The sequence below is a fragment of the Salvelinus namaycush genome, chromosome 22 (assembly GCF_016432855.1).
Source record: "Salvelinus namaycush isolate Seneca chromosome 22, SaNama_1.0, whole genome shotgun sequence".
Taxonomy (NCBI): Eukaryota; Metazoa; Chordata; class Actinopteri; order Salmoniformes; family Salmonidae; genus Salvelinus; species Salvelinus namaycush.
In genome coordinates this window covers 33,307,234-33,328,176 of record NC_052328.1, presented here as the reverse complement: position 1 = coordinate 33,328,176, position 20,943 = coordinate 33,307,234, and the positions used below count along the sequence as shown (strand labels likewise).

Below are 20,943 nucleotides of genomic sequence, written 5' to 3'. Positions count from 1 at the left end.
AGCAAGGAGGCCTACAAATCTGGCTCCGTTATACCAGCTCTGTCAGGAGGAATGGGCCAAAATTCACCCAACTTATTGTGGGAAGCTTGTGGAAGGCTCCCTGAAGCGTCTGACCCAAGTTAAACAATTTAAAAGGCAATGCTACCAAATACTAATTGAGTGTGTATGTAAACTTCTGACCCACTGGGAATGTGCTGAAAGAAATAAAAGCTGAAATAAATCATTCTCTCTACTATTATTCTGACATTTCACATTCTAAAAATAAAGTGGTGATCCTAACTGACCTAAAAAAGGGAATTTTTACTTGGATTAAATGTCAGGAATTGTGAAAAACTGAGTTTAAATGTATTTGGTTAAGGTGTATGTAAACTTCCGACTTCAACTGTAGCTACTGATGAAGGTACTGTCTCACCTAGCTACTGATGAAGGTACTGTCTCACCTAGCTACTGATGAAGGTACTGTCTCACCTAACTACTGATGAAGGTACTGTCTCACCTAGCTACTGATGAAGGTACTGTCTCACCTAGCTACTGATGAAGGTACTGTCTCACCTAGCTACTGATGAAGGTACTGTCTCACCTAGCTACTGATGAAGGTACTGTCTCACCTAGCTACTGATGAAGGTACTGTCTCACCTAGCTACTGATGAAGGTACTGTCTCACCTAGCTACTGATGAAGGTACTGTCTCACCTAACTACTGATGAAGGTACTGTCTCACCTAGCCAGTGATGAAGGTACTGTCTCACCTAGCTACTGATGAAGGTACTGTCTCACCTAGCTACTGATGAAGGTACTGTCTCACCTAGCTACTGATGAAGGTACTGTCTCACCTAGCTACTGATGAAGGTACTGTCTCACCTAGCTACTGATGAAGGTACTGTCTCACCTAGCTACTGATGAAGGTACTGTCTCACCTAACTACTGATGAAGGTACTGTCTCACCTAGCTACTGATGAAGGTACTGTCTCACCTAGCTACTGATGAAGGTACTGTCTCACCTAGCTACTGATGAAGGTACTGTCTCACCTAACTACTGATGAAGGTACTGTCTCACCTGGCTACTGATGAAGGTACTGTCTCACCTAGCTACTGATGAAGGTACTGTCTCACCTAGCTACTGATGAAGGTCCTGTCTCACCTAGCTACAGATGAAGGTACTGTCTCACCTAGCTACTGATGAAGGTACTGTCTCACCTAACTACTGATGAAGGTACTGTCTCACCTAGCTACTGATGAAGGTACTGTCTCACCTAGCTACTGATGAAGGTACTGTCTCACCTCGCTACAGATGAAGGTACTGTCTCACCTCGCTACAGATGAAGGTACTGTCTCACCTAGCTACTGATGAAGGTACTGTCTCACCTCGCTACTGATGAAGGTACTGTCTCACCTCGCTACTGATGAAGGTACTGTCTCACCTCGCTACTGATGAAGGTACTGTCTCACCTCGCTACTGATGAAGGTACTGTCTCACCTCGCTACTGATGAAGGTACTGTCTCACCTAGCTAGTGATGAAGGTACTGTCTCACCTAGCTACAGATGAAGGTACTGTCTCACCTAGCTACTGATGAAGGTACTGTCTCACCTAACTACTGATGAAGGTACTGTCTCACCTCGCTACTGATGAAGGTACTGTCTCACCTAACTACTGATGAAGGTACTGTCTCACCTAACTACTGATGAAGGTACTGTCTCACCTCGCTACTGATGAAGGTACTGTCTCACCTAGCCAGTGATGAAGGTACTGTCTCACCTAGCTACTGATGAAGGTACTGTCTCACCTAGCTACTGATGAAGGTACTGTCTCACCTAGCTACTGATGAAGGTACTGTCTCACCTGGCTACTGATGAAGGTACTGTCTCACCTAGCTACTGATGAAGGTACTGTCTCACCTAGCTACTGATGAAGGTCCTGTCTCACCTAGCTACAGATGAAGGTACTGTCTCACCTAGCTACTGATGAAGGTACTGTCTCACCTAACTACTGATGAAGGTACTGTCTCACCTAGCTACTGATGAAGGTACTGTCTCACCTAGCTACTGATGAAGGTACTGTCTCACCTCGCTACAGATGAAGGTACTGTCTCACCTCGCTACTGATGAAGGTACTGTCTCACCTAGCTACTGATGAAGGTACTGTCTCACCTAGCTACTGATGAAGGTACTGTCTCACCTCGCTACTGATGAAGGTACTGTCTCACCTCGCTACTGATGAAGGTACTGTCTCACCTCGCTACTGATGAAGGTACTGTCTCACCTAGCTAGTGATGAAGGTACTGTCTCACCTAACTACTGATGAAGGTACTGTCTCACCTCGCTACTGATGAAGGTACTGTCTCACCTCGCTACTGATGAAGGTACTGTCTCACCTAGCTACTGATGAAGGTACTGTCTCACCTAACTACTGATGAAGGTACTGTCTCACCTCGCTACTGATGAAGGTACTGTCTCACCTAACTACTGATGAAGGTACTGTCTCACCTCGCTACTGATGAAGGTACTGTCTCACCTAGCTAGTGATGAAGGTACTGTCTCACCTAGCTACAGATGAAGGTACTGTCTCACCTAGCTAGTGATGAAGGTACTGTCTCACCTAGCTACAGATGAAGGTACTGTCTCACCTAGCTACTGATGAAGGTACTGTCTCACCTAACTACTGATGAAGGTACTGTCTCACCTCGCTACTGATGAAGGTACTGTCTCACCTAGCTAGTGATGAAGGTACTGTCTCACCTAGCTACAGATGAAGGTACTGTCTCACCTAGCTAGTGATGAAGGTACTGTCTCACCTAGCTACAGATGAAGGTACTGTCTCACCTAGCTACTGATGAAGGTACTGTCTCACCTAGCTAGTGATGAAGGTACTGTCTCACCTAGCTAGTGATGAAGGTACTGTCTCACCTAGCTACAGATGAAGGTACTGTCTCACCTAGCTAGTGATGAAGGTACTGTCTCACCTAGCTACTGATGAAGGTACTGTCTCACCTAACTACTGATGAAGGTACTGTCTCACCTAGCCAGTGATGAAGGTACTGTCTCACCTAGCTACTGATGAAGGTACTGTCTCACCTAGCTACTGATGAAGGTACTGTCTCACCTAGCTACTGATGAAGGTACTGTCTCACCTAGCTACTGATGAAGGTACTGTCTCACCTGGCTACTGATGAAGGTACTGTCTCACCTAGCTACTGATGAAGGTACTGTCTCACCTAGCCAGTGATGAAGGTACTGTCTCACCTAGCTACTGATGAAGGTACTGTCTCACCTGGCTACTGATGAAGGTACTGTCTCACCTAGCTACTGATGAAGGTACTGTCTCACCTAGCTACTGATGAAGGTACTGTCTCACCTAGCTACTGATGAAGGTACTGTCTCACCTAGCTACTGATGAAGGTACTGTCTCACCTAGCTACTGATGAAGGTACTGTCTCACCTAGCTACTGATGAAGGTACTGTCTCACCTAGCCAGTGATGAAGGTACTGTCTCACCTAGCTACTGATGAAGGTACTGTCTCACCGGGCTACTGATGAAGGTACTGTCTCACCTAACTACTGATGAAGGTACTGTCTCACCTAGCCAGTGATGAAGGTACTGTCTCACCTAGCTACTGATGAAGGTACTGTCTCACCTAGCTACTGATGAAGGTACTGTCTCACCTAGCTACTGATGAAGGTACTGTCTCACCTAGCCAGTGATGAAGGTACTGTCTCACCTAACTACTGATGAAGGTACTGTCTCACCTAACTACTGATGAAGGTACTGTCTCACCTAACTACTGATGAAGGTACTGTCTCACCTCGCTACTGATGAAGGTACTGTCTCACCTCGCTACTGATGAAGGTACTGTCTCACCTCGCTACAGATGAAGGTACTGTCTCACCTAGCTACTGATGAAGGTACTGTCTCACCTAACTACTGATGAAGGTACTGTCTCACCTAGCCAGTGATGAAGGTACTGTCTCACCTAGCTACTGATGAAGGTACTGTCTCACCTAGCTACTGATGAAGGTACTGTCTCACCTAGCTACTGATGAAGGTACTGTCTCACCTAGCTACTGATGAAGGTACTGTCTCACCTGGCTACTGATGAAGGTACTGTCTCACCTAGCTACTGATGAAGGTACTGTCTCACCTAGCCAGTGATGAAGGTACTGTCTCACCTAGCTACTGATGAAGGTACTGTCTCACCTGGCTACTGATGAAGGTACTGTCTCACCTAGCTACTGATGAAGGTACTGTCTCACCTAGCTACTGATGAAGGTACTGTCTCACCTAGCTACTGATGAAGGTACTGTCTCACCTAGCTACTGATGAAGGTACTGTCTCACCTAGCTACTGATGAAGGTACTGTCTCACCTAGCTACTGATGAAGGTACTGTCTCACCTAGCTACTGATGAAGGTACTGTCTCACCTAGCCAGTGATGAAGGTACTGTCTCACCTAGCTACTGATGAAGGTACTGTCTCACCGGGCTACTGATGAAGGTACTGTCTCACCTAGCTACTGATGAAGGTACTGTCTCACCGGGCTACTGATGAAGGTACTGTCTCACCTAGCTACTGATGAAGGTACTGTCTCACCTAGCTACTGATGAAGGTACTGTCTCACCTCGCTACAGATGAAGGTACTGTCTCACCTAGCTACTGATGAAGGTACTGTCTCACCTAGCTACCGATGAAGGTACTGTCTCACCTAGCTACTGATGAAGGTACTGTCTCACCTAGCTACCGATGAAGGTACTGTCTCACCTAGCTACTGATGAAGGTACTGTCTCACCTAGCTAGTGATGAAGGTACTGTCTCACCTAGCTACTGATGAAGGTACTGTCTCACCTAACTACTGATGAAGGTACTGTCTCACCTAGCTACTGATGAAGGTACTGTCTCACCTAGCTACTGATGAAGGTACTGTCTCACCTAGCTACCGATGAAGGTACTGTCTCACCTAGCTACTGATGAAGGTACTGTCTCACCTAGCTACTGATGAAGGTACTGTCTCACCTAGCTACTGATGAAGGTACTGTCTCACCTAGCTACTGATGAAGGTACTGTCTCACCTAACTACTGATGAAGGTACTGTCTCACCTAACTACTGATGAAGGTACTGTCTCACCTAGCTACTGATGAAGGTACTGTCTCACCTAACTACTGATGAAGGTACTGTCTCACCTAGCTACTGATGAAGGTACTGTCTCACCTAGCTAGTGATGAAGGTACTGTCTCACCTAGCTACTGATGAAGGTACTGTCTCACCTAGCTACTGATGAAGGTACTGTCTCACCTAGCCAGTGATGAAGGTACTGTCTCACCTAGCTACTGATGAAGGTACTGTCTCACCTGGCTACTGATGAAGGTACTGTCTCACCTAGCTACTGATGAAGGTACTGTCTCACCTAGCTACTGATGAAGGTACTGTCTCACCTAGCTACTGATGAAGGTACTGTCTCACCTAGCTACTGATGAAGGTACTGTCTCACCTAGCTACTGATGAAGGTACTGTCTCACCTGGCTACTGATGAAGGTACTGTCTCACCTAACTACTGATGAAGGTACTGTCTCACCTAGCCAGTGATGAAGGTACTGTCTCACCTAGCTACTGATGAAGGTACTGTCTCACCTAGCTACTGATGAAGGTACTGTCTCACCTAACTACTGATGAAGGTACTGTCTCACCTAGCCAGTGATGAAGGTACTGTCTCACCTAGCTACTGATGAAGGTACTGTCTCACCTAGCCAGTGATGAAGGTACTGTCTCACCTAGCTACTGATGAAGGTACTGTCTCACCTAGCTACTGATGAAGGTACTGTCTCACCTAGCCAGTGATGAAGGTACTGTCTCACCTAGCCAGTGATGAAGGTACTGTCTCACCTAGCTACTGATGAAGGTACTGTCTCACCTAGCTACTGATGAAGGTACTGTCTCACCTAGCCAGTGATGAAGGTACTGTCTCACCTAGCCAGTGATGAAGGTACTGTCTCACCTAGCTACTGATGAAGGTACTGTCTCACCTAACTACTGATGAAGGTACTGTCTCACCTAGCTACTGATGAAGGTACTGTCTCACCTAGCTACTGATGAAGGTACTGTCTCACCTAGCCACTGATGAAGGTACTGTCTCACCTAGCCAGTGATGAAGGTACTGTCTCACCTAGCCAGTGATGAAGGTACTGTCTGGAAGCAGCTCTGGATGAGAGGGTCTGTTTGATGACTAAATGTCCATGTTAAAATACTACTATTATACAAAGTGTGGAGGATACAAGAACACAGCCTGTCCTGATTCACCAGTCTGTTGTTGAAGAGGTAGCCTTAACACCATGACAAACTGGACTAACACACACACACACACACACACACACACACAGGGAGGACTTAAACAAGACCACCCCCACACCCACACACACACCACACCCACACACACAACACCCACACACACACACACACACACACACACACACACACACACACACACACACAGAGGGAGGACTTAAACAAGACCACCCACCCACCCACACACACACCACACCCACACACAACACACACACACACACACAGGGAGGACTTAAACAAGACCACACACACACAACACGGACTTAAATAATACAATGTTCCAACAACGTCCTTCGTAACCCTTTAAAAATGATTTCTGCAGCAGCCAGAAGTGAGTTGAAGCTAAGCCTTGGCCAAAGTATCAGGATATATTACTACATAGAACTGACATAGAACTGACGTAGAACTGACGTAGAACTGACATAGAACTGACATAGAACTGACATAGAACTGACGTAGAACTGACGTAGAACTGACGTAGAACTGACGTAGAACTGACGTAGAACTGACGTAGAACTGATGCAGAATGGGACATTGGAATCTGTTTGGGGATGTGTGTGTAAAACAGGATGGATATTCCAGACCCTTGAAAGACAGTGTTGCGTTGACCCCCCCCACCCCGAAGTATGGATGGATGGATGGACACACACACACAACACACACACGACACACACACACACAACACACACACACACGCACGCAAAACATAGAGAAGCAGAGGTTAACAACCTGTGTTTTTTGGGCAAACTGGAATCTGTGCGTACTAACACACACACACACACACGTGTGTAGGGGTTTCTCATCATGGTGCGTGTGTGTTTGGATGTGTGTGTGTGTGTTCATTCGCATGTGTGTGTTTCTCTGTGAGAATATTTACAGAAACCAAACACTATTCTCACTACATGTTAAACTCTGGGCCTCATTTTCCACTCTCCTGCAACAGCCTCTGTTTCTCTCTCCCTCTCTCTCTCTCCCTCCCTCCCTCCCTCCCTCCCTCCCTCCCTCCTCTCTCTCTCTCTCTCTCCCTCCACTGAGCTCTAAAGACAGGGGCAGCCCTTGGCGGAGTGCAGCCCACCACAGGCCACTGAGTCTGGGTAATTAAAGTTGTTTAGACCCCCTCACCCACGGTCACACGGCTGTGCAGCTGGTTGATAAAGCCTCCTTCCTTAATTACAAAGTACCACCATTACTGTTACTGCACCAAGCCCGTCCTACACAACTACAACAGCCAGCCACGGAGCGAGGGTGTGTGTGTGTGTGTGTGTGTGTGTGTGTGTGTCCGCGGGGGGGTTATGGGGGCAGATGGGGTTCTTACCCCCCTGTAATCAGTCTGCTGATGTGTTTAAGCCCCTCATATGCTTTCTGTCCTGCACCTCATATAGACTACTTAAACCCCCCCCCACCCAATCACTCCCGGCCACTGGGGTGGCTCATCATGTGTGTGTGACCACCAGCCGTTTAATTACAACCAGCAGAAATGAAGAATTTAAATAAATAAATAAACAGACAAACAGACCAATAAACTAATAGCTATATTCAGATGAGGAGGTTGGAGGTGACTGGACACACACGGAGGCACATGCATACACAACCACACACACTTTGTGAACAACCACACACACACACGCACACACACACACACACACTTTGTGAACAACCACACACACACACACACGCACACACACACTTCTTTAATACCACTGCTCTAGTGCCACTACCCTCTTCAAAGAGTCTTACCTTCGGGGAGGAGGAGGCCAGCTCTCGCCCCACCACAGCTGCCACGGCACTGGGTCCACTGGCCATGAATCTCTCCCTCTCTGCCCCCTCCCTGGAGGTGTTGGGGGCCGAGAGGCTGGGACCTGGAGGTCTGGGAGGCAGCGGGGCTCTCCTCTTCTGGTTACTGAAGTCTGGAGAGGGGCCCCCGGAGGGCCGGGATGGGCTGGAGGTCCGGGGCTCGTAGAACGGGTTGGATCTGAAGGAGAGAGGGAGACGGAGGGGGGGAAGACGGAGTGAGGGAGGGGAGAGAGGGAAGGAAGGAGATGGGAAGTGAGGGAGGGGAGAGAGGAGGAGATGGGAAGTGAGGGAGGGGAGAGAGGAAAGAGGGAAGGAAGGAGATGGGAAGTGAGGGAGGGGAGAGAGGGAAGGAAGGAGATGGGAAGTGAGGGAGGGGAGAGAGGGAAGGAAGGAGATGGGAAGTGAGGGAGGGGAGAGAGGGAAGGAAGGAGATGGGAAGTGAGGGAGGGGAGAGAGGGAAGGAAGGAGATGGGAAGTGAGGGAGGGGAGAGGGAGAGAGCGAGGGAGAGGGGGATAGAGTGAGGGAGAGGGGGAGAGAGAGGGAAGGAGGGAAAGAAAGAGAGGGAGAGGAGAGAGACATGGCATATCAAAAGATTGCATCATAATGTAATTTTACAGGCATTGTATAACTTTACATCCTCTCAAACTCTTCTGTTTTTTTTTTATTTTTTTTTAATGTAATTTATTTCACCTTTATTTAACCGGGTAGGCCAGTTGAGAACAAGTTCTCATTTACAACTGCGACCTGGCCAAGATAAAGCAAAGCAGTGCGACAAAAACAACGACACAGAGTTACACATGGGATAAGCAAACGTACAGTTAATAACACTTTACTGTACTTTACTTAGGAACGCACATTCAACACTAAAATAGCTGACCAGGTACCACAGAACCACACCACAGTTAGCAGTACCAACCCAGCCACAACACGGCTAGCAGTACCACAGAACCACAACACAGTTAGCAGTACCAACCCAGCCACAACACGGCTAGCAGTACCACAGAACCACAACACGGTTAGCAGTACCAACCCAGCCACAACACGGCTAGCAGTACCACAGAACCACAACACGGTTAGCAGTACCAACCCAGCCACAACACGGCTAGCAGTACCACAGAACCACAACACGGTTAGCAGTACCAACCCAGCCACAACACGGCTAGCAGTACCACAGAACCACACCACAGTTAGCAGTACCAACCCAGCCACAACACGGCTAGCAGTACCACAGAACCACAACACGGTTAGCAGTACCAACCCAGCCACAACACGGCTAGCAGTATCACAGAACCACAACACGGTTAGCAGTAGCAACCCAGCCACAACACGGTTAGCAGTAGCAACCCAGCCACAACACGGCTAGCAGTACCACAGAACCACAACACGGTTAGCAGTACCAACCCAGCCACAACATGGCTAGCAGTACCACAGAACCACAACACGGCTAGCAATACCACAGAACCACAACACGGTTAGCAGTACCACAGAGCCACAACACGGTTAGCAGTAGCACAGAACCACAACACGGTTAGCAGTACCAACCCAGCCACAACACGGTTAGCAGTACCACAGAACCACAACACGGTTAGCAGTACCACAGAACCACAACACGGTTAGCAGTACCACAAAACCACAACACGGTTAGCAGTACCACAGAACCACAACACGGCTAGCAGTACCACAGAACCACAACACGGTTAGCAGTACCACAGAACCACAACACGGTTAGCAGTACCTCAGAGCCACAACACGGTTAGCAGTAGCACAGAACCACAACACGGTTAGCAGTACCAACCCAGCCACAACACGGCTAGCAGTACCACAGAACCACAACACGGTTAGCAGAATCACAGAACCACAACACGGTTAGCAGTAGCAACCCAGCCACAACACGGCTAGCAGTACCACAGAACCACAACACGGTTAGCAGTACCAACCCAGCCACAACACGGCTAGCAGTACCACAGAACCACAACACGGCTAGCAGTACCACAGAACCAAAACACGGTTAGCAGTACCTCAGAGCCACAACACGGTTAGCAGTAGCAACCCAGCCACAACACGGCTAGCAGTACCACAGAACCACAACACGGTTAGCAGTACCTCAGAGCCACAACACGGTTAGCAGTACCAACCCAGCCACAACACGGCTAGTAGTACCACAACACGGTTAGCAGTACCACAGAATCACAACACGGCTAGCAGTACCTCAGAGCCACAACACGGTTAGCAGTACCAACCCAGCCACAACACGGCTAGCAGTACCACAGAACCACAACACGGTTAGCAGTACCTCAGAGCCACAACACGGTTAGCAGTACCAACCCAGCCACAACACGGCTAGCAGTACCTCAGAGCCACAACACGGCTAGTAGTACCTCAGAGCCACAACACGGTTAGCAGTACCAACCCAGCCACAACACGGCTAGCAGTACCACAGAGCCACAACACGGCTAGTAGTACCTCAGAGCCACAACACGGCTAGTAGTACCACAGAACCACAACACGGCTAGTAGTACCACAGAACCACAACACGGCTAGCAGTACCTCAGAGCCACAACACGGCTAGCTGTACCAACCCAGCCACAACACGGCTAGCAGTACCTCAGAGCCACAACACGGCTAGCAGTACCTCAGAGCCACAACACGGCTAGCAGTACCTCAGAGCCACAACACGGCTAGCAGTACCTCAGAGCCACAACACGGCAAGCCGTCCCTCAGAGCCACAACACGGCTAGCCGTCCCTCAGAGCCACAACACGGCTAGCCGTCCCTCAGAGCCACAACACGGCTAACAGTACGTAATAACCACATCATGGCTAGCAGTCCAAAATAACCACAACACGGCTAGCAGTACCTCGGAACCACAACACGGCTAGCATGACCTCGGAACCACAACACGGCTAGCATGACCTCGGAACCACAACACGGCTAGCATTACCTCGGAACCACACACGGCTAACATTACCTCGGAACCACAACACGGCTAGCATTACCTCGGAACCACAGCACGGCTAGCATTACCTCGGAACCACAGCACGGCTAGCATTACCTCGGAACCACAACACGGCTAGCATTACCTCGGAACCACAACACGGCTAGCATTACCTCGGAACCACAACACGGCTAGCAGTACCTCGGAACCACAACACGGCTAGCATTACCTCGGAACCACAACACGGCTAGCATTACCTCGGAACCACAACACGGCAAGCATGACCTCGGAACCACAACACGGCAAGCATGACCTCGGAACCACACGGCTAGCATCACCTCGGAACCACAACACGGCTGGCATCACCTCGGAACCACAACACGGCTGGCATCACCTCGGAACCACAACACGGCTAGCATGACCTCGGAACCACAACACGGCTAGCATCACCTCGGAACCACAACACGGCTAGCATCACCTCGGAACCACATGGCTAGCAGTACCTCAGAACCACACACGGCTAGTATTACCTCAGAACCACACGGCTAGCAGTACCTCAGAACCACACGGCTAGCAGTACCTCAGAACCACACGGCTAGCAGTACCTCAGAACCACACGGCTAGCAGTACCTCAGAACCACACACGGCTAGTATTACCTCAGAACCACAACACGGCTAGTATTACCTCAGAACCACACGGCTAGCAGTACCTCAGAACCACAACACGGCTAGTATTACCTCAGAACCACACGGCTAGTATTACCTCGGAACCACAACACGGCTAGCATGACCTCGGAACCACAACACGGCTAGCATGACCTCGGAACCACAACACGGCTAGCATTACCTCAGAACCACACACGGCTAACATTACCTCGGAACCACAACACGGCTAGCATTACCTCAGAGCCACAACACGGCTAGTATTACCTCAGAACCACACGGCTAGCAGTACCTCAGAACCACACGGCTAGCAGTAAGTTAAAAGTACACACACAACGGTGAGTTAAACGGATGGTTGGGTAACACAGGACACAGGTGCTCTGAGGTCAGCTCTGAGTGACCTCATATCCCAACTGCCATGCTGGGCACTGACAGACACACACAGGATCTTATCAATACACAGGTCAACCAGCCCTCAGGGTTGGAACAGGCTACACCGCTTCACGTCACTCATTCAACACTCACCACTCACACACAGCCAGAGAACTGGGGGAAGGGGGGGTTGGCCAGGTATATCAGGCTGAAAGAAACAGACAAGTTCAGTGTGTATCTAACCCCGGCCAAGAGAACGGAGGAGAAAGGAGGAGAGAAAAGTAGAACCATAGAGGCTGTGGCATTTATCTTTGACAGACCTGCCTTGGCTAAAAGACATGTGAAAAGATCCAGGTTGCAGTCCAATCGTGTAATTTTGACCCCCCCCCCCCCCCCTCAGCCCAGCCACTTTCCCTCAGAGTATCCCTGTCGAAACCGGATGCAGTGTGATTGCCATCTTAAGTGGAGGTCCAATTCACAAACGTTACCCCCTCGGCCATCGATTTAGCTCGAGGGAGCAAGTGAACTACTATCGCGGGGTTGTTATGACCCACAATTCAATGCAAACTGTAGTCACGTGTCAAACTCCGGTGGCAGCAAAGCGTCCAATTTAATCAACATGACTGCATTTTTTTATACCTTTATTTAACTAGACAAGTCAGTGAAACCAACCGAAGATCAACAAAGGTAAACGATTAATTTGATTGCTTTGCTGGTTTTTGTTACCGAGTTACCTGGCGCTAGCTGTTCTTATTGTTTTGTCGAGCGATCGATACATTTACACAAATGCAAGTATTGCTTTCGCTGGAAAGCATAATTTCAAAATCTGAGACGACAGATGGATTAACAAAAGGCTAAGCTGTGTTTTGCAATATTGCACTTGTGATTTCATGAAATTATATTTTATGATTACCCTCTGGCGCTAGGCTACGCTATGCTAGTCAGGGTTTTTAATGACAGAAATCCCAGATCCGGGATGGGGATTTCAGAAAGGTTTAAGAACAAATTCATATTCACAATGACAGCCTAGCAACAGTGGGTTAACTGCCTTGTTCAGGGGCAGAATGACAGATTTGTACTTTGTCAGCTGGGGGATTCGATTTTACAACCTTTCGGTTACTAGTCCAACGCTCTAACCACTAGGCTACCTGCCTCCCCAGGCATGCGATTGAAAAGTACTACTCTTGTATGCTAGCTAGCTAACAAATACATATAGACAACATTCATTTTAGAGGTGGCAAATGGGATTATGATGCTCAAAGTGTCTCAGACTCATAATGAGGATCCTATAAATGTAGCTAGCTAGCTAAAATACATTTAGATGTGACAATGTAAAACTTAATTGAAGGGTGGTATACAGGGTGGTATACACCACAGCCCCAGACAAAACACTGAGCTCCCTCCCTCCCTCCACAGCCCCAGACAAAACACTGAGCTCCCTCCCTCCCTCCACAGCCCCAGACAAAACACTGAGCTCCCTCCCTCCACAGCCCCAGGCAAAACACTGAGCTCCCTCCCTCCCTCCCTCCTCCACAGCCCCAGGCAAAACACTGAGCTCCCTCCCTCCCTCCACAGCCCCAGGCAAAACACTGAGCCCTCCCTCCCTCCCTCCACAGCCCCAGGCAAAACACTGAGCTCCCTCCCTCCCTCCACAGCCCCAGGCAAAACACTGAACTCTCTCTCTCTCCCTCCCTCCACAGCCCCAGTCAAAACACTGAGCTCTCTCTCCCCCTCCCTCCACAGCCCCAGTCAAAACAGTGAGCTCTCTCTCTCTCCCTCCCTCCACAGCCCCAGTCAAAACACTGAGCTCCCTCTCTCTCCCCCTCCACAGCCCCAGTCAAAACACTGAGCTCTCTCTCTCTCCCTCCCTCCACAGCCCCAGTCAAAACACTGAGCTCTCTCTCTCTCCCCCTCCACAGCCCCAGTCAAAACACTGAGCTCTCTCTCTCTCCCTCCCTCCACAGCCCCAGTCAAAACACTGAGCTCTCTCTCCCCCTCCCTCCACAGCCCCAGTCAAAACACTGAGCTCTCTCTCTCTCCCCCTCCACAGCCCCAGTCAAAACCCTGAGCTCTCTCTCTCCCCCTCCCTCCACAGCCCCAGTCAAAACACTGAGCTCTCTCTCTCTCTCCCCCTCCACAGCCCCAGTCAAAACACTGAGCTCTCTCTCTCCCCCTCCCTCCACAGCCCCAGTCAAAACACTGAGCTCTCTCTCTCCCCCCCTCCACAGCCCCAGTCAAAACACTGAGCTCTCTCTCTCTCTCCCCCTCCACAGCCCCAGTCAAAACAATGAGCTCTCTCTCTCTCTCCCCCTCCCTCCACAGCCCCAGTCAAAACAATGAGCTCTCTCTCCCTCCCTCCGTCCCAGGCCTGAGTCCCAAATGCCACCATATTGTCTATATATACACTACATGAAAGTATTGCACTATGTAGGCAATAGGGTGCCATTTGGGATGTTACCCGGGACAACAAAAACAAAACATGGTGGACTCAATAACCTAGGAGTGGCTTATGATGGGGATGGGAAGAGGAATGTTAGCCAGGGGGTTGAGAGGAGGAATGTTAGCCAGGGGGTTGAGAGGAGGAATGTTAGCCAGGGGGTTGAGAGGAGGAATGTTAGCCAGGGGGTTGAGAGGAGGAATTTTAGTCAGGGGGTTGGGAGGAGGAATGTTAGTGAGGGGTTTGGGAGGAGGAATGTTAGCCAGGGGTTTGGGAGGAGGAATGTTAGCCAGGGGGTTGGGAGGAGGAATGTTAGCCAGGGGGTTGGGAGGAGGAATGTTAGCCAGGGGGTTGGGAGGAGGAATGTTAGCCAGGGGGTTGGGAGGAGGAATGTTAGTGAGGGGTTTGGGAGGAGGAATGTTAGCCAGGGGTTTGGGAGGAGGAATGTTAGCCAGGGGGTTGGGAGGAGGAATGTTAGTCAGGGGGTTGAGAGGAGGAATGTTAGTCAGGGGGTTGAGAGGAGGAATGTTAGCCAGGGGGTTGGGAGGAGGAATGTTAGTCAGGGGGTTGGGATGAGGAATGTTAGCGAGGGGGTTGAGAGGAGGAATTTTAGTCAGGGGGTTGAGAGGAGGAATGTTAGTGAGGGGGTTGGGAGGGGGCTGGGAGGAGGAATGTTAGTGAGGGGGTTGGGAGGAGGAATGTTAGTGAGGGGGTTGGGAGGAGGAATGTTAGTGAGGGGGTTGGGAGGGGGTTGGGAGGAGGAATGTTAGTGAGGGGGTTGGGAGGAGGAATGTTAGTGAGGGGGTTGGGAGGAGGAATGTTAGTGAGGGGGTTGGGAGGAGGAATGTTAGTGAGGGGGTTGGGAGGGGGCTGGGATGAGGAATGTTAGTGAGGGGGTTGAGAGGAGGAATGTTAGTGAGGGGGTTGGGAGGAGGAATGTTAGCCAGGGGGTTGGGATGAGGAATGTTAGCGAGGGGGTTGAGAGGAGGAATTTTAGTCAGGGGGTTGGGAGGCAGAATGTTAGTCAGGGGGTTGGGAGGAGGAATGTTAGCCAGGGGGTTGAGAGGAGGAATGTTAGTGAGGGGGTTGGGAGGGGGCTGGGAGGAGGAATGTTAGTGAGGGGGTTGGGAGGAGGAATGTTAGTGAGGGGTTCGAGATGAGGAATGTTAGTGAGGGGGTTGGGAGGAGGAATGTTAGTGAGGGGGTTGGGAGGGGGCTGGGATGAGGAATGTTAGTGAGGGGGTTGGGAGGAGGAATGTTAGTGAGGGGGTTGGGAGGAGGAATGTTAGTCAGGGGGTTGAGAGGAGGAATGTTAGTGAGGGGGTTGGGAGGAGGAATGTTAGTGAGGGGGTTGGGAGGGGGAATGTTAGTGAGGGGGTTGGGAGGGGGCTGGGATGAGGAATGTTAGTGAGGGGGTTGGGAGGAGGAATGTTAGTGAGGGGGTTGGGAGGGGGCTGGGATGAGGAATGTTAGTGAGGGGGTTGGGAGGAGGAATGTTAGTGAGGGGGTTGGGAGGGGGCTGGGATGAGGAATGTTAGTGAGGGGGTTGGGAGGAGGAATGTTAGTGAGGGGGTTGGGAGGAGGAATGTTAGCCAGGGGGTTGGGAGGAGGAATGTTAGTGAGGGGGTTGGGAGGGGGTTGGGAGGAGGAATGTTAGTGAGGGGGTTGGGAGGAGGAATATTAGTGAGGGGGTTGGGAGGAGGAATGTTAGCGAGGGGTTGGGAGGAGGAATGTTAGCCAGGGGGTTGGGAGGGGGTTGGGAGGAGGAATGTTAGCGAGGGGTTGGGAGGAGGAATGTTAGCCAGGGGGTTGGGAGGGGGCTGGGATGAGGAATGTTAGTGAGGGGGTTGGGAGGTGGCTGGGATGAGGAATGTTAGTGAGGGGGTTGGGAGGAGGAATGTTAGCCAGGGGGTTGGGAGGAGGAATGTTAGTGAGGGGGTTGGGAGGGGGTTGGGAGGAGGAATGTTAGTGAGGGGGTTGGGAGGAGGAATGTTAGTGAGGGGGTTGGGAGGAGGAATGTTAGCGAGGGGTTGGGAGGAGGAATGTTAGCCAGGGGGTTGGGAGGGGGTTGGGAGGAGGAATGTTAGCGAGGGGTTGGGAGGAGGAATGTTAGCCAGGGGGTTGGGAGGGGGCTGGGATGAGGAATGTTAGTGAGGGGGTTGGGAGGTGGCTGGGATGAGGAATGTTAGTGAGGGGGTTGGGAGGGGGTTGGGAGGAGGAATGTTAGTGAGGGGGTTGGGAGGGGGCTGGGATGAGGAATGTTAGTGAGGGGGTTGGGAGGGGGCTGGGATGAGGAATGTTAGTGAGGGGGTTGGGAGGGGGCTGGGATGAGGAATGTTAGCCAGGGGGTTGGGAGGGGGCTGGGAGGAGGAATGTTAGCCAGGGGGTTGGGAGGGGGCTGGGATGAGGAATGTTGGTGAGGGGGTTGGGAGGAGGAATGTTAGTGAGGGGGTTGGGAGGAGGAATGTTAGCCAGGGGGTTGGGAGGGGGCTGGGATGAGGAATGTTAGTGAGGGGGATGTTAGTGAGTATGAGGTGCGTGTCCCCAGCCCGGTACCACCAGTTGAGTATTTTGTTGAGTATTCTAGAGTTTTGACAAAGTTAAAGGGGCAACATAGCAAATATCCCCTCAACCCAAACTGAATGGGAAAGATAGGCTTATCGTATCATATCCAAGTTAATTTAGAGTTTACCCAAGAGAACTGAACCCCACCTCCACAACTCAACAAAATGGAAGGTTTAACTCATTATAAATTGCTGTTCGACAAGGAGTCATGAGGCAGTATTTTGTAGCGAGAGGGGGTGAAGAGGGATGGAGAACGGAGAAGACGGGGACTAGAGGGGGGATAGAGGGGGGAGAGAGGGGGGGAGAACAGAGGAGAGGGGGATAGAGGGGGGAGAACGGAGGAGAGGGGGATAGAGGGGGGATAGAGTGGGGAGAACGGAGGAGAGGGGGATAGAGGGGGGATAGAGGGGGCAGAGAGGGGGGGATAGAGGGGGGAGAACGGAGGAGAGGGGGATAGAGGGGGCAGACAAGCAGAAAGAATGCAGGGAACAACAGTGTCCTTGTTTCTGAAAGAGCTCCCAAGTCACTCTGTGTCTCAGGGTTGGGGGGGCCTTGTGTAACTCGCATAAGGTTACACACACACACACACACACACACACACACACACACACACACACACACACACACACACACACACGAAGATAAACACAGATACACACACGTCATGCTTATCGGTCTATAGGTAATTTGCATAATTTAGCGGAAATTAAATTGACCTGTGTGTATTTTCATTGGTCATCATGTATCTTATTTATCCAACACAACTATCACACGCGCACATCATTCAGAGACTATTTTGAGGGGCATCTCCTCAGCTGGTTGCTGCTGAAGTACAACATGCTTTAAACAAGCCCATTCATTGTGCCAAAATGCTAAATGCAACCACGTGTTAAACACAGTTTTGGTGCACGATTAAAAATAGCTATTTTTATTTCTCAGCTGGTAGTTGAAGCGTGTCTCTCATTCACCATTGAAGTGCAGGTGACAGCGCCCCCCCCCCCCCCCTCTACAATGTGAGCTGGAGGCAGGAGGCACTTTGAAAATACTTCATTGTTTGAAACCTGAATGTTTTATTTTATATTATGAAGCATGTCTTACCTTGCTTCAAAGGAGCCTGTACGCTAAATCTGACCGTGGAAACGTGGAGGCACATATGTTCTACTCACGGCGTGCGAGTGTCAAGTTTGGCGAAGCTGCAGATGTTTTTGACCATTTCCACCGCTCCGCGTGTCAGTTGTGATTTTCATATGCGCATTTTCCTGTTTCATTTCAATAATAACCTTCTCGTTTCTCAAAATCATTGTCACATGGTTAATCATAAAAATCTCAATTAAAATGCTACAAATCTTAAAAGTTAAAAGTCAAAATCACCGGCCTCTGACACATTGATCCAGCCTCTGACACATTGATCCAGCCTCTGACACAGTGATCCATCCTCTGCCATATGGACACAGTGATCCAGCCTCTGCCATATGGACACAGTGATCCATCCTCTGCCATATGGACACAGTGATCCATCCTCTGCCATATGGACACAGTGATCCATCCTCTGCCATATGGACACATTGATCCAGCCTCTGCCATATGGACACATTGATCCATCCTCTGCCATATGGACACATTAATCCAGCCTCTGCCACATTGATCCAGCCTCTGCCACATTGATCCAGCCTCTGACACATTGATCCAGCCTCTGACACATTGATCCAGCCTCTGACACATTGATCCAGCCTCTGACACATTGATCCAGCCTCTGACACATTGATCCAGCCTCTGACACAGTGATCCATCCTCTGCCATATGGACACAGTGATCCAGCCTCTGCCATATGGACACAGTGATCCATCCTCTGCCATATGGACACAGTGATCCATCCTCTGCCATATGGACACAGTGATCCATCCTCTGCCATATGGACACATTGATCCAGCCTCTGCCATATGGACACATTGATCCAGCCTCTGCCATATGGACACATTGATCCAGCCTCTGCCATATTGATCCAGCCTCTGACACATTGATCCAGCCTCTGACACATTGATCCAGCCTCTGACACATTGATCCAGCCTCTGACACATTGATCCAGCCTCTGACACATTGATCCAGCCTCTGACACATTGATCCAGCCTCTGACACATTGATCCAGCCTCTGACACATTGATCCAGCCTCTGACACATTGATCCAGCCTCTGACACAGTGATCCAGCCTCTGACACAGTGATCCAGCCTCTGACACAGTGATCCAGCCTCTGACACAGTGATCCAGCCTCTGACACAGTGATCCAGCCTCTGACACAGTGATCCAGCCTCTGACACAGTGATCCAGCCTCTGACACAGTGATCCAGCCTCTGACACAGTGATCCAGCCTCTGACACATTGATCCAGCCTCTGACACATTGATCCAGCCTCTGACACATTGATCCACCCTCTGACACATTGATCCACCCTCTGACACATTGATCCAGCCTCTGACACAGTGATCCATCCTCTGCCATATGGACACATTGATCCAGCCTCTGCCATATGGACACATTGATCCAGCCTCTGCCATATGGACACATTGATCCAGCCTCTGCCATATGGACACATTGATCCAGCCTCTGCCATATGGACACATTGATCCATCCTCTGCCATATGGACACATTGATCCATCCTCTGCCATATGGACACATTGATACACCGTGATCCATTGGCGGCTAATGAAATTAGCACATGGAACTCACAGCCTATAGGTCAATGCTGCAGTAGGACTATAACTTCCACTGCTCTTTCACACCGAGGATTTGGTGATTAGAGGGGGAGGTTAGAGGGGATGGTTGGTGATTAGAGGGGGAGGTTGGTGATTAGAGGGGGAGGTTAGAGGGGATGGTTGGTGATTAGAGGGGGAGGTCGGTGATTAGAGGGGGAGGTTGGTGATTAGAGGGGAAGTTGATGATTAGAGGGGGAGGTTAGAGGGCATGATTGGTGATTAAAGGGGAGATTGGTGATTAGAGGGGAGATGGTGATTAGAGGGGGAGGTTGGTGATTAGAGGGGGAGGTTAGAGGGGGAGGTTGGTGATTAGAGGGGGAGGTTGGTGATTAGAGGGGGAGGTTGGTGATTAGAGGGGGAGGTTAGAGGGGGAGGTTGGTGATTAGAGGGGAAGTTGATGATTAGAGGGGGAGGTTAGAGGGCATGATTGGTGATTAAAGGGGAGATTGGTGATTAGAGGGGAGATGGTGATTAGAGGGGGAGGTTAGAGGGGGAGGTTGGTGATTAGAGGGGATGGTTGGTGATTAGAGGGGGAGGTTGGTGATTGGCTCGACATTATCAGGACAGGTAGTTCTCTACGGGCAACATTATCAGGACAGGTAGTTCTCTACGGGCTCAACATTATCAGGCCAGGTAGTTCTCTACAGGCTCAGCATTATCAGGACAGGTAGTTCTCTACGGGCTCAACATTATCAGGACAGGTAGTTCTCTACGGGCTCAGCATTATCAGGACAGGTAGTTCTCTACGAGCTCAGCATTATCAGGACATGTAGTTCTCTACGGGCTCAGCATTATCAGGACAGGTAGTTCTCTACGGGCTCAGCATTATCAGGACAGGTAGTTCTCTACGGGCTCAACATTATCAGGACAGGTTGTTCTTTACGGGCTCAACATTATCAGGACAGGTTGTTCTCTACGGGCTCAGCATTATCAGGACAGGTTGTTCTCTACGGGCTCAGCATTATCAGGACAGGTAGTTCTCTACGGGCTCAACATTATCAGGACAGGTTGTTCTCTACGGGCTCAGCATTATCAGGACAGGTAGTTCTCTACGGGCTCAGGCATTATCAGGACAGGTTGTTCTCTACGGGCTCA

The 20,943-nt window shown here is 50.2% G+C and overlaps 1 protein-coding gene across 1 annotated transcript in view; it reads right to left on the bottom strand.

Annotated features, from left to right (window-relative positions):
• Positions 1-7,761: 7,761 nt before the first annotated feature.
• LOC120017968 (EH domain-binding protein 1-like) overlaps positions 7,762-20,943 on the bottom strand; it is a 28,088-nt gene continuing 14,906 nt past the window's right edge. The window contains exon 4 of the mRNA XM_038960928.1: positions 7,762-8,303. Within this exon, the coding sequence (XP_038816856.1) occupies positions 7,868-8,303 (436 nt within the window). The 3' untranslated portion in view covers positions 7,762-7,867. The remainder of the gene's footprint in view (positions 8,304-20,943) is intronic.